Source organism: Sciurus vulgaris (genome assembly GCF_902686455.1).
Source record: "Sciurus vulgaris genome assembly, chromosome: 2".
NCBI classification, from domain to species: domain Eukaryota; kingdom Metazoa; phylum Chordata; class Mammalia; order Rodentia; family Sciuridae; genus Sciurus; species Sciurus vulgaris.
The window spans coordinates 181,708,462-181,725,840 of record NC_136462.1 but is presented as its reverse complement, the minus strand read 5'-3'; the positions used below and the strand labels follow the sequence as shown (position 1 = coordinate 181,725,840).

At 44.7% G+C, this 17,379-nt stretch overlaps 1 protein-coding gene across 10 annotated transcripts in view; it reads right to left on the bottom strand.

Annotated features, from left to right (window-relative positions):
* CEP250 (centrosomal protein 250) overlaps nt 1-17,379 on the bottom strand; it is a 45,650-nt gene that overhangs the window by 12,720 nt on the left and 15,551 nt on the right. For 6 of the 10 annotated variants that reach the window (XM_079128087.1, XM_079128086.1, XM_079128084.1 and 3 more), the window contains 16 exons: nt 17,121-17,222; nt 16,427-16,588; nt 15,728-15,906; nt 15,232-15,414; nt 13,232-13,376; nt 12,272-12,418; nt 11,128-11,358; nt 10,184-10,377; nt 9,824-9,951; nt 9,448-9,617; nt 6,864-7,031; nt 6,312-6,446; nt 4,103-4,246; nt 3,019-3,152; nt 1,519-1,657; nt 214-556 (listed from right to left, as the gene is read on the bottom strand). In XM_079128087.1, the coding sequence (XP_078984213.1) occupies nt 214-556; nt 1,519-1,657; nt 3,019-3,152; nt 4,103-4,246; nt 6,312-6,446; nt 6,864-7,031; nt 9,448-9,617; nt 9,824-9,951; nt 10,184-10,377; nt 11,128-11,358; nt 12,272-12,418; nt 13,232-13,376; nt 15,232-15,414; nt 15,728-15,906; nt 16,427-16,588; nt 17,121-17,222 (2,704 nt within the window). Of the gene's footprint in view, nt 1-213; nt 557-1,518; nt 1,658-3,018; nt 3,153-4,102; nt 4,247-6,311; nt 6,447-6,863; nt 7,032-9,447; nt 9,618-9,823; nt 9,952-10,183; nt 10,378-11,127; nt 11,359-12,271; nt 12,419-13,231; nt 13,377-15,231; nt 15,429-15,727; nt 15,907-16,426; nt 16,589-17,120; nt 17,223-17,379 lie in introns of those variants that run through there. The other 4 variants (XM_079128089.1, XM_079128090.1, XM_079128085.1 and 1 more) reach the window with 4 other exon arrangements.

Here is a 17,379-nt window from a genome sequence, read left to right as displayed (position 1 = left end):
TACACCTATAACCTCATTAATGCCCTAGAAAAACACCTACCTGAGGTAGGTGCTTTTACCATCCTCATTTTAAAGTTGAGGAGACTCAAGCTCAGAGTTGGTGATCTTAACTTTGACACAATCTTGCCTGAGGAACTCCATTCCCTCCCTTCTTCCCTGGGAGCTAGGCCTGGCTTCAGCCCAATGGACACAGTTCTTGGATGGCTGCCTCACCTGGCTCTGGGCCCCACAGAGAGGGAGCAGAGTCTCCCCCGCCCCTCAGCTCTGGCCTGTTCTCACATAGAGACCCCAGGGCCTGCTGCAGGACAGAGTAGAGGCTGGCCAGCTGGGCCTGGGCATGGTTCTCAGGCTGCTGCTCAGCGGCCAGAGCCTCCAGCTGGCTTTCTGTGTTGTGCAGTCGCAGCTGAAGTTCGTCTGCCTTGGCTTCCTGGGCCCACAAGGAAGCTCGCAGCTGTTGCTCTGTGATCCGAGAGGCCTCCAGCTCCTCCAGCAGTTGTCCTTCCTGAGCCATAAAGTCAGCCTCCTTTTCCTTCACCTCCTGCCTCAGTAATTCCACCTGCCAGGGAGAAAGTCACTCACTATGAACAGGGAGTGGATACCTGCTCCTCAGACCCTCCCAAGCTTGACCCTGCTCAATCCCTGTGTAAATCTCAACTAGGACAAGAGGATTTCAGCTGGCTCAGCTCTAAAGCAGGTAAGGTGTGCTCTGAAGTAAGTGTCTACATCTGATGCTTGGAGGTTCCCCACTCTTGACACATGGGTCCAGTCTACACTAATGGGCTCTGGCCCTGGTTTCCCAGGCCGATGTGTCAGCTCCCTGTTGGATATCATCTTCCCAGAAATCCTGACAAGCCTAAGACCACTCATGATAACAATGGCTACCATTTACTGCATGCTCACCCTGTTCCTGATGCTTTATGTATTTCCACCATGGCTCAGAATTAACATCCTTGTTTATGGATGAAGGAACTGATACTCACACAACTAGGAAGCAATGGAGCCAGCACTCAGACTCAGGACTAACAGGCAGACCTGTATCCTTATCCCCACTCCAGCTACTCACTCCCCACCCTTCCCCTCTCAGTTCTCTCTCTGAATCCAGGTCAAGGGTCCCTCTGTGAGAAGACTGAGTCCTTGGAAGTCCTCTTGTTGCTGCCTACCTGATCTAGAGTATTTCTTGCTGCTCAGTTCCCTCTGCAGTGTACTGCCACCCAGACCAAGCACACTTGGAAGTGGCTATGTGTCAGCCAGGCCCAGCTGGGCTCTGCCCCTCTGGGCACTATGATCCAGACCATCAGGTTCCCCACAGGGGTCATTCTCATCTCGGTCAGGTTCCCAAGCCTCCTCCCTGCCCACTCCTGGCTTTCCCCTCCTATCAGGGCTGTTGAGGTCCCAGCTTATCCTGTGATTAGGAAAAAAGAAGTGCCCTGTGTATGAGAGGACTATGAGCAGTCATCCTGCCACTTCAGGAACACGCCTCTGCCAAGGAAGCAGGGCTATGACCACAGTGGGAAGTACCTGAGTGCTGAGCTCTTTCTGCCCTTCTTGGGCCTTTTGCATGTCATGGCGCAGGGAGTTCAGCTCTTGCTGTCGAACAGAGTCAGCTTCTTGTAAAACAAGCAGTCTTTGTTCTTTTTCCACCAGTGACAGAGTCAGGCTAAGAAGAAAAGGGTCACAGGGCTAAGCCATTCTCCCAAGGAGTAAGAAACTACCTTCTTATTGTACTGTTCTAAACATAGCATAAATAATTAAAATAGAAATAGTAATGATAATGAGTGTCCTGTCACAATACATGCTACCATTTACTGAGCACCTACTAAGTGCTCCTAGGTACTTAATGCATGATACTTCATTTCAACTTCAGTTTATTCTCTGCTAAATTCCACACATACCTATGCATTGACTTCAAATTCAACATGGCTAATCTCCCATCCCCTATGCACCTTTAATTCCCAGCTCATCCCCTACCATGTTTCTTAGCTCAGGAATGGTACCTTCATCCTCACAGTGTCCCAACATAGAAACCTCAACCATAGCAGAGTTCTCCCTTCATCCTACCCACATATAATTGATTCTAACTCTACATGCCCTAAACCCCTTCTTCCTTTCCCTTTCCCTCTACCTGCCCTGGCTCGGCATCAGTATCTCTCATTTAGACACCTATACCAGCCTCCTGACTTGTCTTCTGCCTGACACTGTCATCACCAAAAGGATCTGTCCCTTCTCAGACTCCAATAGCACCGAGAATGTATGCTGCTCTCCATTCTGTCACTCCTGCTATTTCATGCCATTAACTGTCTCATCTAACACATCATAAAATGGATTATGTCACTTCCCTGCTTGAAATCTTCCAGTGGATTCCTACTAAAAATAACCTATAAACTCCTTGCCATGGCCTACAGCTTCCTCAATGATAAGGACTTGTTCAGTTCTTCTTGTTCACTATGCTCGTTACAGCATACTCTGAGTTTCATGGAACATTTTAAGTTTTCATCTGCCTCAGGGCCTCTGAGTATGATTTCTATTCCTACTGTGTAGAACTTTCCCTCACCCTTTCGCACAGGTAGCTCCATTTCATCCTTCAGCACTTGGTTTAATGCAGTGGCATGAGAAAGGCCTCCCTTAACAACTTTCTACAGTGGGTCTCCCCTCACTTCCATTTCAACACCCTTTTTCTTTCCTTCATAATCACATGTCATAATCTGCACTACTAAGTTCAGAGAATTATTTGATTAAAGTCTTCCCCACAAAACTATAAATTCTATTGGGTCAGGGGTCACAATGTCTGTTTATTACTGTACCCCCCAACTCTAGAAGTGTCTGGTGCATAATGGGTGCTATTTACTAAATTAATGAAGTGTAAGCTTTGAAGACAGAGAACATGTCCTCACCACATGTACTCGTATCCTCCAGAACTGGAGAAATGCAAGATAGGTGATCTGAGAAAAGAACTGTCAATGTCACAGTGATCATTATAGCCAGAAAAGCAAAAACCACCTCCATGGTTGTCTAGCCTACCTGGCTTTTTCTCTCTCCAGTTCCTTCTGAATTCGGCTACACTCATGGGCCTCTCTCAGCTTCTCCTGAACCTCCTGCTCCTCCAGTCTGTGGGAGTCATCCTGGGCCACCAGTTGAGACCTCAAGTCCTCCACCTGGAAGGTTAAGGGCATGAGGACCATATGACAGGGCAGGGGACCAGTGGGAGGATGCTTCTTGTAGGGCTTTAGGGTACTGCAAGGTGTACCACAGTCAGCGGCTCATCTCTAAAGCTCTGGAAGTTCTTCCCACCAGTTCCTACACTGTTCTTAGCCACCCTCCTTTCCCAGTACCATTCGCCTGGCCATCTGTCTCCCCAGCCTCACAAATGCTGCACCCAGGCAGATATAAATAAAAATCTTGACTAAACAGCCAAAAGCAAAATGATGGGAAAGTGTGCAGTGATTACATTTTTTTTTAAACAAAAAGTCAGAACATCATCTGATATAGGATTCTAAGAAGAAAAATCAAACTAAATAAGAAAAGTAACCTGATATACAATAACATTGGATTCAGGGTGAGAATGGGAAGCACAATTAAAACTGGGACTGCCTGAGAGAAACCTAAGCTTTGGTCACTCAGCATCCTAGAAATAATCCTCCTTGGATACCCAAATCCACAGATGTTCAGGTCGCTTATATAAATTGCACAATATTTGAATGTAACCTAGGCACACCCTCCCATAACTTTTAAATTATCTTTAGATGACTTATATTACCTAATACAATGTAAATGCTAATGCAATGTGAAGTTGTTATACTTTGTTTAGAGAGTAAGATAGAGAGTAAGAACAAGAAAAAAGTGTGTACATGTATGATACAGATGCAATTTTTTCCCAAATATTTGGAACCCATGGATATGGAGGGCCACTTGTATCATTCCAGGGTACCTAGAGGCACATGCTCAGCTCTGAGCACCCTTCAACTATCCACTTAGTACTATGGCCTATCCCTGTGCTCTCGAGCTCAGGCAGCAAAGCCCAGATACTCCCTGTCCTACCAGAAGGGAGTGGGAGGGCCTGGCTATGCTGGGAAGGACTGTGGGAAGGATGGAGAAGAGCAGGGACCTGCTTCTGCAGGTCTAGTTTGTCCTGCAGCAGGGTGCTGCCCTCCTCCTGGAGGGCAGCAAGATCATCTCTGTGCTGCTGTGCTGCCTCCTTCAGCTCCCGCTGAGCCTCCTGGAGCTGGGTCTGTAGCATCCCAGTGGTCTCCTGCAGAGGGAGAAGACATCGGGGAGCATGAAAAAGCTTCTACTTGGAGTTTGGTCTTGAAATCTGCATTGGATACATATTGGTGTTTTGTTTTTTTTTCTGCTGGGGTGATAAAAGCTGAAGCAGAAGCCAGCAATCCATGTCGTTCCCACCTCAACTCCTTGCCTCCTAGTCCCTCTCCTACTTCATACTGTGCACAGGTTCACCCAGGTTGCTAGGTCAGGGGCCCTGAGTTGGTAGTAGTTCCTCATCCAGATCCTCCCAACAGCCTCCTGACTATACTCCTACTTCTACTTGATGCCTTTATCCCCCCTATATACACAAGCACATTCATATTCTTTCTCTCTCTTTCTCCACTCAGTTCAAGGGAGAATTATATCTACAGCTGACAATGTAGCTCAGTGGATGAATGCTTGCCTAACATGTTCAAGACCCTGTGTTCAATCTACAACAATGCAAAAGAAAAAAGCAAAAAAATACACATGTACACACTCATACATAAAATCATGTCCCATGCCTGCTTTCTAAAATAAATTTAATTTAAAAAAATTATTTTATTTTATTTTATTTTTTACAGTGCTGTGGATTCCAGGGTCTTGTACTTGCAAGGGAAGCACTCTACCAACTGAGCTAGATCTCCAGCCCAAAATTTTTAATTTTTTAAAAATACAACAGTTTTCTACTGCCTTTAGAATGAAATCTAAGCTTTTATTCCGGCTGAGGCTCCTGCCTACCTCTCCACTTGCCCCTGAGCACAGCACACTGAAGCTATACTCCTTTCTGTCCCTGAACTTCCCAAGTCCTTTTCTGTCTATCCAAGGACCCTTCTGACAGTTCAATCTTCTGCTGAAGTATTCTTCAAATGGTTGGCTTTATTTTCTCTTCTTTTTCTTTCTTTTCTTTTTTTAAAGCTTTACCAAAATAAAATTCACCTACCATTCAATTCACTTGTAAAAAAGTATACCATTTCAGAAACACCATATCACGGACAACCATAAGAATGGGATCCTAATTAGAATAAGTTATACTTCATGTACGTATAAATATATAATATGTCAAAATATACTCTATTGTCACGTATATCTAAAAAGAACAACAGCAATTAAAAGTATACCATTTCAGGGTTTTTGTTTATTTTGGTTATGGGGATTGAACCCAGGAGCATTTTACATTTTTAAATTTTGAGATAGGGTCTAAGTTATTGAGGCTGGACTTGAAGAAGGGAGTGGACTTGAAGTTGTGATTCTCCTGCCTCAGCCTCCTGAAAAGCTGGGATTACAGGTGTGTGTCCAGACAATTTAGTGGTTTTTAGTATATTCAGAGTTCTGAACTATCACCATGATCAAGTGTAGAACATTTTCATCACCCCAGAGGCACTCCATTAACAGTTTCTCCCCATTAGCCACCCCAGCCCCAACTACTATTCTGCATTCTGTCTCTGTAGATTTGCCTGTTCTGTACATTGCATATAAATGGAAAACATATAATGTGGTCTCTTGTGTCTGGTTTCTTTCACTTGGCATAATGTTTTTGAGGTTCCTCTGTGTTATACCACACAGCTAGCTTTTTTGGCAGGGGGTGGGTATCCAGGGACACTTTACCACTGAACCACCTTCCCAGCCCCTTTGAGGCTCCTGCCTCAGCCTCCAAAGTGGCTGGGATTATAGGCAAACACCATCATGCCTGACTGGCTAGCTTCTTTTTGACCTTCAAGTCTCAGGTCAAATGTCATTTTCTTGGTGAGGTCTCCCCTACCCACCTTGTCCAAAGTGGCCTCCTTTGAATCACTCTCAATTATATATTCTATTTGTTTCTATTGAAACACTTATTAAAATCTAATTACAAAATAATTATATCATTTATTTTGTGTCTGCTCATTTCTCAACGGTCTCTGCCATCAGAATGTTAAGTTTCTTGAGGGCAGGCACCACGTCTATCACATTGACTACTGAATCACACCTTTATATACTTGTCACATGTCAGCATATTGCACAGTACTTAAGAAGTGCCAAAGAACTATTAATTGTTGAATGGGTGAATGAACACCCAGGACCACCCTCCATACCTGCTCCCTTAACTGCTGAACCTTCATGTCCTGCCTCAGTCGTTCCAGTTGTTGGCTGGCATCGGCTAGCTCCTTCTGGGTCTGTAGCAGTGTCTCAAGGAGGGACACTCTCTCCTTCTCCGTTTCCAGCTGCATCTGTGGAGAGGCAGGAAGGGTCAGGGCTTGTTGGCTCAGAGTTATCATGCTCACCCAGGAGGTCAAAAGCACAGCCCAGCCCAGCTGCTCTAGGGCCCCTCCAGCAAATGGGGTGGGGGCTGAGGACAGAGGAAGGTCTGAACCCGCTGACTGAGAACCAGGAAGTACAAAGATTGCCACTGGTTTGCAAGCTGACAGGATGTGGTTGATGTCAGCCCTCCTTCAGGAAGTGCGACATACTGCCAGCCCTGCAGCTAACGATGTAGACCACCCCACTCACTGCCAGCAAAGTGGGTAATTACATTCTCTTCTGGAATCCCTTCTATAGCCTGCTCTTAGGAGAGGAAAAGAAAACAGTCAAAGGTCGGGATCACCCGTGACAATGGATGTGCTCTTCCAGTTGTCCTAGCTTCCTACCTGGCAGAGGGCACTCTCCGCCTGGGTCCGTTCCTCCTCCCTCTGTGCCCGGATGGCCTCGGTTTCTGTTTGTTGTTCCCTGAGTCTCATTTCCAGCTCCGTTCTTTCTCTCTCTAGGCTCTCCAGGGCCTTATTCAGCTCCTTCTGAAGCCGGCAGTGCTCCTTCTCCTGCCCACGTGAAGGAAATGCTGTTAGAGCTGAATGGGTGGGGAGAGGAGGCAGAAGAGCTGGTTTGAAAGTAGAATCTCTCTATAAAATATGAGCTTGGTACCCCTCTAAGCCTGTTTCCTCATCTTAAAGTGATACTTATTAATCTGTCTTATCTGTCTCCCTAAATTTTAGCACTCAACTGAGATTTATAAAACAAAAATCAAATGAGAAAGTGTCATGGCTAGAGAAGGTGAGGATCAAGAAGCAAGTGTTGGTGTGGAATGAAGACAGGGCACAGGGTCAGGAGAGGGATCACAGTACGGGGGAGGTCCAAGGTGAGGAGAGATCCCTGAGGTGAAGAGAGATCTCACGGTCGTGGCAACATTGTACACTGCCCAATGGTGACCCCTGCCAGCCCTGTGTGGCCAAGAGTCTGAGTCCTGTAGGCATGGTAGGCAATGCTGGCAGCCCTACTGACGCTGTGGAAGCTGGGGGCAGTCTATTATTTCCAGGAGTGCACCTGGCAGGTTGTCTTGAACAAGTTCAGAGGGTAGGCAAGAGCCAGGCAAGCGACCACTTCTTTCATCAAGAGCTGGTGGATACAGTGGGCAGTATGCTCAGCATGCTGGTGAACCCGTCCATCCACCTGTGTGAGGTGAGGGCTCCAGGGTCAACTAAACCGGAGGAGTCCTGAACTAGAACGACACCTGGCTCTGGACACTTCATCCACCTCTCCTTGCAGCAACAGCTGGGCTTCCCTTACTACCTGAAAATCAACTACTATGAGGGGCAGGAGAGTGAATATAGTGGGTGTTGGCTGATTCTCTCAGCCTCAGTTTCTCTAACATTTTAATAGTGATAGCACCATCCAATTCTGGGGCCTTACAGATTGAAGAAGATTATCTATGTAAAATTCCCAGTACTCTACTATAGGCACATAATAGGTGCTAAAAAGTGAGTTTTGGGGGGGTTATTTTTATTTATTGAGCTAAAATTCACAGGCCATATGATTCAATGCTTTTTAGTATAATTGCAAATAATGTAACCATCATCATGATTTTATCCTCAAACATGTTTTATTATCCCCAATAGAAACCCTGCACCCATTAGCAGTCACTCCCCATTTTATTTCCTCCTCCTTCTAGCCCCTGGAGACCACTAATCTACTTTCTATCCCTATGACTTTGCCTATTCTGAACATTTTGTGTACATTGAATCATATAATATGTGCCTTTTGGTGTCTGGCTTCTTTTACTCAGCATATTTTCAAACTCATTTATACAGAAACAGGTATCAGTACTTGCTGTTTATAACTGAATAATATAGGGCTGTACAGCTGTGCCACATTTTGCTTACCCATTCATTGACTGATGGGCAATTGAGTTAATTTCAATTTTTTTGACTTTCCCAAAACAATCACATTATTTTACATTCCCTTCAGTTATATATGAAGGTTCCAGTTTTACATCTTCACCAACACTTTGTCCATTTTCTTTTTATAATATTAATTCTAGTGAATATGAAGTAGTATCTTGTGGTTTTGATTTGCACTTCCTTTATAACTAATGATGTTGAATGCCTGTTCATGTACCTGATTGGACATTTATCTCTTGTTTGGAGAAATGCCTATTCAGATCCCTTGCTCCCCCTACCCCCAGTACTGGGGATTGAATCAGTACTTCACCACAGAGCTACATCTCCAGCCCTATTTTGTTTTTTAAATTTTGAGACAGGGTCTTGTTAAATTGCCCAGGTTGGCCTCAAACTTGCAATTCTCTTGCCTCAGACTCCTCACTTGCTATAATTACAGGTATAATTAAAAGGTTCTTTGCCCATTCGTAAATTTTTTTTTTATAGTTGAGTTATAGAAGTTCTTTATAAATTTTGGATGCTAGTTCCTTATCAAATATATGATTTGTAAATATTTTATTATGTTTTATTGGTTGTCTTTTGATGGTATTAGGTAAAGCACAAAAGTTTTATGTTTTTTGAGATATAATTTACCCATCATAAAACAGCACAGAAATTTTAAATACTTTTTTTTTTTGTTTTGGTACCAGGGATTGAACCCAGGGGAATTTAACTACTGAGCCACATCCCCAGCTCTTTTAATTTTTTTTTTTTTTTTTTTTTTTTTTTTTTTTTTTTTTTTGAGATAGGGTCTCACTAAGTTGTTTAGGGCCTTGCTAAGTTGCTAAGGCTGGCTTTGAACTCATGATCCTCCTGCCTCAGCCTCCCAAGTCACTGGGATTACAGGCCTGTACCACCATGCCCAGCTACTAACTCATTTAATAGCTAGAGGCTATTTATAAATGTTGTCCAAACTTCACTCTTGTAAGCAGTAACATCTGGACCAAGAGTTAGCAGATGGTGTACATTCACAGAAGGGAAGTCATGTCTGCCTCTCCCAACCCCAGTCACATTCACCACCTACCCATTTCTCCTGAAGCTGTTTCACCTCCTCCTCATGGGCCACCTTCTGCTGCTCCAGGGCCACTTGCCTGTCCTGCTCAGCCTGGGCCAACTTTCTGGCTGCTCTTTCCTGCTTCTGCTCTGCCTGGCTCCGTTCAGTTTCCAGTTCCAGCTTCAAGCACCTCACTTCTCCTAGGATTCCAGAAAGAGGATCAGTTCTCTCAGCCTCTATTCCTGCTCCTTTTACCAAATATATTCTCCTGCTTCCCAGGAACCTCATGAGCACCTTCCATCTCAGAGGCCCTGGGCCTGGCTGGAGAAAAGCTCTAATGGCATCCCACTGCATTCCTGACTTTCACCATGGATTAGAGTATGCCCCTTCCCATTTGGGTTCTCACCTTGGACTACTTCCTTGGCTTGAGTGACAGTTTGAATCTGGACCTCCAGCTGTCCCTTGGTGACCTCTATGACAGAATTTTGTTGTTGGGCCTCAAACAGGTTGCTCTCCAGCTGTTCCTTGGCTGAGCTGTGAAGTTTAGGGAACAGGAAGAGCACTTACCCATTAATTCCCTTACCTTTCCTTAAAGAAAGGGGGGTTCTAAGTACTGGCTAGCTGGAGAAGTTAGGGGGGCAATTATAAATCCATAACTCATTTAAAACTCATATACTTAGGGAACAGGGGAATAGAAGTTATTAGCTTGGCTACTCTTTGCCTTGCTAAGCTCTCTGAACTTGGCTGAACTGGGTCCAAGCCTCACCTAAGCCCCAGAACTTGTTCAACAAGGTCCTGGCGGTCCCGCTCCACAGCCTGCAGCCGCACCTCTAGAGCAGCCTTCTCTCGTACTAGGGCCTCCTTCTCCTGGACTGCCCTGGCAAGCACTTCTTCCTGTCGCTTTGCCTCCTGATGCAGCTGCTCAAGCTGAACTGTGGCTGCCTCCTGCTGGTAATGTGCCTGAGGGGAAGAAATTGGTGAGATACAGAGTAGAGGCAAAATTCTCCTGAGCTGCTAACACTAGTTAGGGCCATTGGCTCTTCAGAGAGTCTGGGCCCAGCACTGTAAATCCTGATAGTTGCTCACTTAACAGTGGCATTTTTATTTCCCTGAGTAACCCAGAGAATTCTAGCCCTAACAGGATGCTCTTATATGGGCAAGACTCTGTGCTAGGGACAGGAGACCTGCCCCTAAGAACTTTTAGATTTGAGAAATAAGATGCATATAATACCAGGAAGAAAGTGACCAGTGACCTGAGAAAGAGACTCTGAAATGGGAGATTATGTATAACTGTTAGGACAATGAGAGGTTTGGAAAAGGAAAAAGATGACCTTTGGGCCAGGTCATTCATTGGTTCAGGAAATAAATTTACTGAGCCTTGCTATGTGTCCAACCAAAGAAATAAAATAAGACACAGCCTTGCCTGAAGGATATGTAAACAGGTAACTGTAGTATGCAGAGGTTGCCATATGCATGAGGGTTAGCAGAGCATATAGGAGAAGCACTAATTCAAAGTGGCAGGTAGGAAGTAGGGAATCAGCAGATTTTTATAGGAATTATTTTTAAAACTGGGAAGACTGACCACAAATAAATAGCACTGATCATTTCTAGGAAATAAGACTATTCCCCTGAGTCATTTCCATCGTGTTTTATTTTTTACAATAAGTATTATCTTAATTAATGGTGTCCATTGTATAACTGACTTCTCACCTCACTTAACTTCTCTTTAATTTCTTCCTTTTCTTCTTGGATGCTCCGGAGCTCTGCCTGTAGTTCAGCCCCAGTCTCTGTAGCTTTCTGCAGTTGAGTCTCCAGGAGAGTTTTCTTTTCCCACAGTGCTTTCTTGCTCCTCTCTACCTCTGTCAGGTCCACCTGCAAAGCACTTCTTGCCTGCTCTGCCACCTCTAATCTGCTGCACACAGACTGGTTGTCCTGCTCCAACTACTGGCCAAAAAGGGAAGGGGTACAGGTCATCATAGACAAGTGGTTATAGTTTCCCTAAACTGTACCAAGTGCTGAAGACCAAAATCAAGTAAGATATGAATCTCTCCTCCAAAGATGAACATAAGAATATTTATAAAACCGGGGGAGAGGGGACCCATTCATTTGATCTGGTGACTGTATTTTACATACAAGATGGGCTGGATACTGGGGATGGAGATTAAAAAGGCAAAATCCTGTTCTCAAAGAATTCATAAGCATGGAACATACAATATTTCTGGGGCTCAAGAGAATAGGGGCAGTAAGTATGTTCCTTTGTGAAATTACAGGTTAAATTTATAACCCGCAGAGAAGATTTTTGGGGACTTAAGGCTCTTCGGTGGATTATTTTCTGGTGATTGCTAATATTTCACCTAACAGGATTAAAAACCTGGTCTTGCTTTCAGAGGACATAGTTCCCTTCATGGTTCTGATGATTTACCCTAAAGCCCAAAGGTGGTTCTGCTAGAAGCCTGGGACAGATATATTTCTAATGCTTAAATTGAATCCTTTGATCTCCTGTATACTGTAAATGTTCCTTTTGTTCATTTCAGAATTATGTTTGATGCCAGGCATGGTGGCACACAGCTGTAATCCCATCTACTAGGGAGGCTAAGGCAGGAGGATCACAAGTTTGAAGTTAGCCTCAGCAACTTAGTGAAAGCTGCCTCAAACTAAAAGAGAAAAAGGGCTCAGGGTGTAGTTCTGTGATAAAGTGCCCCAATACCAGGAAAAAAAAAAAAAAAAAAAAAATACACTTGGGAGCTAATCCCTTAAGGACTCTCCCTTAATACTTGCATCAGCTTTGCTTGTCAATGGCTTCTCCTCAGTCAAGTTCCAGCCCTGCCTGGGTATCAGACAAATCTTTGCTCACCTGGAGAAGTTGCTGGTTCAGTCCAACTTTATCTAAGGCCAAAGCCTCATTTAAGGCACTGAGTTTGACAGTTGCAGCCCGCAGATCAGCAACCTCTATCTTCAGGCTGTTTTCAGAACTTGAAAGTTCTGCAATGGATTGTTCTGCCTAAAAATCAAAGAGAGTTAAAAAGTTTCCCATTTTTAGTCTTCCTGAAACTATATAAAGACTTTACATTCCCAACATCTGCTGCTTTTGGTGCAAAAATCACTTAAATTCCTTCCCTTACATTCTAAACAAGTTTTCCCTCCCTTTGTTCATTTATTTCTTCATTGGGGAGTAAGACAGTAGCTCACAGCATAGAGGCAGACACATAAAAAACAACTACAATTGTGATGACACTATAGAAAATGTAGACACAATGCGCTCTGGGAACTCAAAGAAGGCATTCATTCTATTTGGGAGAGTCAAAAATGCTTGGTAGAGGAGTTAACAATTAAGTTGGGTATTGAGAGGTGAGGAACGGTTCCTGGTTAAAGGGGATGGAAAGAAGCAGCCCATGTGGAGGGAAAAGCATATGTGGAGTATTAGAGTTATGAAGGAACATGACAAAGCTGAGAATGCAATTAATGATGCATGGCAAGAGCAAAGGACACCATGGTTAGGGGGGTTTTGGAGTGGGCGGGGAGGGCAGACACACAGTTTGAGGCAGATGCCAAAAGGCCTTGAATGTAGCACCAGAGCTGGGAAATCAATGAATGGTTTTAAGAGACTGACATAACCAGATTTATACCTTAGAAAAATGCACCTAATTCCAATGTAGAGGGTACAGTCAAAGGGAGAGAACCAGGCCAGTAATGCAGGAAAGAAACCTAAGGGTCACAGCTTGAATGGTGAAGAATGAGGAGGCTGCATGCCCTTTCTCTGGGAACCCAACTTTCTAGGCCATCCACCCAGCAAGTGAAGGTAAGACCTACACACCCTGGTCAGGGCCGCAGTCATTTCTGCTTGCTCTTGCCTCAGTAACTCCCCTTCCAGGCGACTTGACTCCAAGGCTTCCCGAAGTGTGATCAGCTCACTGAGTGATTCTGACTGCTTGGCTTCTAAGCCCACCAGGGTCTCCTGACTGAGAAAGGAAGAAGAGGGGGCTAGAGTAGTCTTTGGAAGTGGTCACCCAAAATCTAACAGTAGGGTTGGGGAGATAGCTCAGTTGGTAGAGTGCTTGCCTTGCAAGCACAAGGCCCTGGGTTCAATCCCCAGCACCGCAAAAAAAAAAAAAAATCTAACAGTAATATAGGGCTGGGGTTGTGGGTCAGTGGTAAAGCACTTGCCTAGCATGTGAGAGGCACTGGGTTCAATTCTCAGGATTGCATATAAAAAATAAAAAATAAAAAGTCCATGGACAAGTAAAAAATTTCTTTTAAAAAGTAATAGTCATATAATTACATTTCCTATGCAAAAGAATGAGGAAAGTCTCCAAAAACTGATAAGGAATGATCTCTAGGACATGTTAAGTGAAAAAAGTCAGGTGCAAAACAGTGTACATAGTACACTACCTTTTATGCAAAAAAAAAGAAAAGAAAAGGAAAAAAGGGAAAGAAGAATCTATGCTTATGTTATGTTTGCATGAAGTAGCACAGGAAAGAAACAAGAAACAAGAAATTAATTTAAATGCTTAAATGGTTATCTAGAGGAGGAAGGGAAATAGCATGGAGAAAGCAAAGACAGAAGACTTTTTTTTTGCAGTGCTGGGGATCGAATCCAGGGCCTTGTGCTTGCAAGGCAAGCATGCAAGGCAAGCACTCTACCAATTGAGCTATCTCCCCAGCCCCAGAAGACTTCCTGTGTCTTTTTTAATAGTTTTGACTTTTGAATGATATATCATCAAGTAAGGTAAGATAAACTTTACAAATATAATTATCTGCAGGTTGTCTGCCTTCTTGGTACAGGGGAGATCCTTCCTAGGACAAGGCATGACCCTTTTGGCAGTCCTTCAAGTTTCCACTATTCATGCCTATTAGATGCAAAAAACTAGGGCACAGAAGAGGAAGGGAATATTCCAAGGGTGAAGAAGAGATAACTCTGCTACCAGTTATGCCAGGCTCTATGCTGACACTTTCCAAAATACTACTTTCCATTAACTCTTCAAGGCAAAATGTCTATCCCAATTTTACAAATAATCTGTCCATGTGGCAGAGCCAGAATCTAAACCAAACTTTTGTTCAGCTCTAAAGTCCTTGTTCTTCATGCAACATCAAATAGGGGAATTCACAGATTTAATAGACTCTTGACTTCCCTTGTTAAAGTTTACTTCCCATTACTTCCCTGTCTCATCCATTAGCATCTCAGCCTACTCTGAACATGCCATGAACATTCTTTTTTTTTTTTTCTTTAGTTTGTCCACGGGCCTTTATTTATATATTTATTTATACGTGGTGCTGAGAATCGAACCCAGGGTCTTGTGTGTGCCAGGCAAGTGCTCTACACTGAGCCACATCACCAGCCCCCCATAAACATTCTTGCCTCCTTTCTTTTCTTGCTTTTCTGTTCCTTTAGCCCTTCTCCCACTCACTATCAACATAGGTCAAGGTCCCACTCAAACCACCTCCTACTCCATAAAGCTTTTCCTGGTCCTAAATAATTAACTTACTTCTATGCTACCAAAGGAACAGGCTCAAAGCCCTATTTAGCTCATACTTCATCTAGTCTCATTTCACAGTTATTTACTTGTGTCTTCTCCATTACCGCAAGTTCCTTGAGATCAGGTCTATCTCTTACTCATTTCTGTATTCCCCACAGTGCCTCATCCCTATGGTTGCTCAGCAATGTCTGGATGAACTTTCTGTATTCATCTTTCTGCAAAGGAAGGAGCAGGAAGCTAATCTTACCCATTCTGTGTCAGGCTTCTAGGTAGTCCCCTTTCTAAGTTAGAGAGGGTGTGGAACTGAAGGAAGGCCAGAGAGGAGACTGGTCATACTTACAGACGCTCTCTCTCCCGAAGAGCCAGGTGCAACTCTTCCTGCTGCTCCTCCTTCTCCCCCTGAGCAGAGTCGCCCTGCAGTTGCAGCTCCATGTTTGCCCTTCGGAGCCTCCATGCCTCCTGCTCCAGCACCTCCAGTTGCTGCTGCAGCTCTTCCCTGGCCTTCTGCAGGAGCTCTCGCTCCCTGGAAGTAAGAGACTAGAAATGAGAAGACCGTGGGACCTAAAATCCTTGCTGGAAGCCCACATCACAGAGTCAAAGGAGAGAGGTGCTTATTTCCTTTCAACATTCTATCTTTCCTTTTCAGCAGGAAACTTTATCATTTCAGAAACCAAAAACCCAAAAACTTATTCTGCAGGAACAAACAGAACACAAAGCAAAGCAGCCCTGCATCTCGGGATGTCAGGAGGAACTGACTAAAGATATAATGGGTGTGGATAAATGGTTGTGGATGAGGACAGAGACCAGATGGAGGGACAAACAGCCCTCCTGCTCACTTGCTGAGAGAGTCCACCTCGTCCTGGAGACCCACAGTCTGCCCTGCCAGAGCATCTCGCTCCCCAGAGAGCTTCTGCAGCCGCTGCCTCAGGGATTTGCCCTCTTCCTCCCATTGATCGTGCTGCTGCTTCAAGAAGCTCATCGCTTCCTGGCAGCCTGAAAGCTGCTGCCTCAGGTCCTGTGGAGGGATAGCAGAAAAAATGAGATGATAAGCAAGAGGGCAAGGGCAAAGGAAGGATTTCAGAAGCCTGAAAGTAGGTTTGCACACGAGGTTAGGCACTGGTACAACAAAGGCAAGCTGAGAATAGAGATGTGACTGGTTGAAAAGGCGGAGATCAGAGGTTATTTGCTTCTGGGGCTCTAGTGTTAGAGTTCATCATCTTCAAATGCTCAGCGGCATGGGGGTTTGCAAGTGTGCCTAGGCCCCTCAGACTGGGGGAACGCATACCCAAACCTTCCCAGAGCTCTTTGCAGAGTGATGAACAGTGTTGTGCAGAAGCGTGCCACAGGCATGGAGAATGAGCTGTTACCCACATATGCCTCGGCAGACATGGAGAGATTCTAAGGGGAAACCTGGGGTGCTGACTTAACACCTCATGACTGGTCAACTGAAAGGACAGTCCAGGCTAGGGAGGTACCGGGGGCACCTATTGATATAGGCAGCCACCCCGTGGCTGAGGAACACTGGGGGTCCTCACCTGCACGGCCTGGTGTTTCCGAGTTAGCACTGAACGCACCAGAGTAAGAGCCTTGTCTGGGTCCTGGGAATCAAACTGGGAGGAAAAGCTACTAGAGTCCAATTCCAAGCAGCTCTCATGACCAGAGCCTTGGCCCACGTTGTCCCCTTCTTCCACCAAGGCCTAAAACCCAATAAAGCACAGTCATCACCCAATTGACCAAGGCTTAGAGTCCATACAGGGGCTTAGCTCGCACTACAGCCTGGAGGAATCTGAGGTTTTTTCTTCTTAGGTCCTTCCCCTGACGGTTGCGGGTAGGTATCTGAGAGAAAAACAAGGCTCATTTCTTCAACTCTCTCTTTGGTCACCCAAATCTAAGACTAGCAATAAAGCTGGAACACTCTCTGAGACAATAATAAATAGGGAAACAAAGGGAAAAGAGGCCATTGAGGTGACTAAGACCAGAATCCAGCCTTTGGTTTGAGAACTGCAGCTGGTGACAGGAAAGATGGGCTGTCCCACCACACAGTGCTCGGATATGAATGCTTACCTATCCCTTAGGGGTCCCATGTTCAAATACACACACAGAACTCATCCCTGCAAGACTCTAAGTCCAACCTTAGAGACTGGAAATCTAGGCATGTGAGAGCGCATGGAGGCCTGGGAAGAGGAGTGAAGCATTACCCAGTTACCATAGCAGCAGGCTTATCAGTACCTGTGTTATCTCCTTGATCACTAGCTGTAAAGACAACTTCTCCTCTTGAGCATTCCTACTAAGAGATGCCTCATGTTCCATTAACTCTGTATGATTTGACTCCTGCATAAAGAATAGAATAGAGCCTAAGAGCCAAGTTCTCAAAAAGAATTCATAATTCCAGACCCCAAATCAACCAAAGTCTCGTTCTGTCTATTCTGTCAACACCACTTTTCCAAGGAGTCTGAAGACAATGAAATATGGTGATAAAACATTCAGA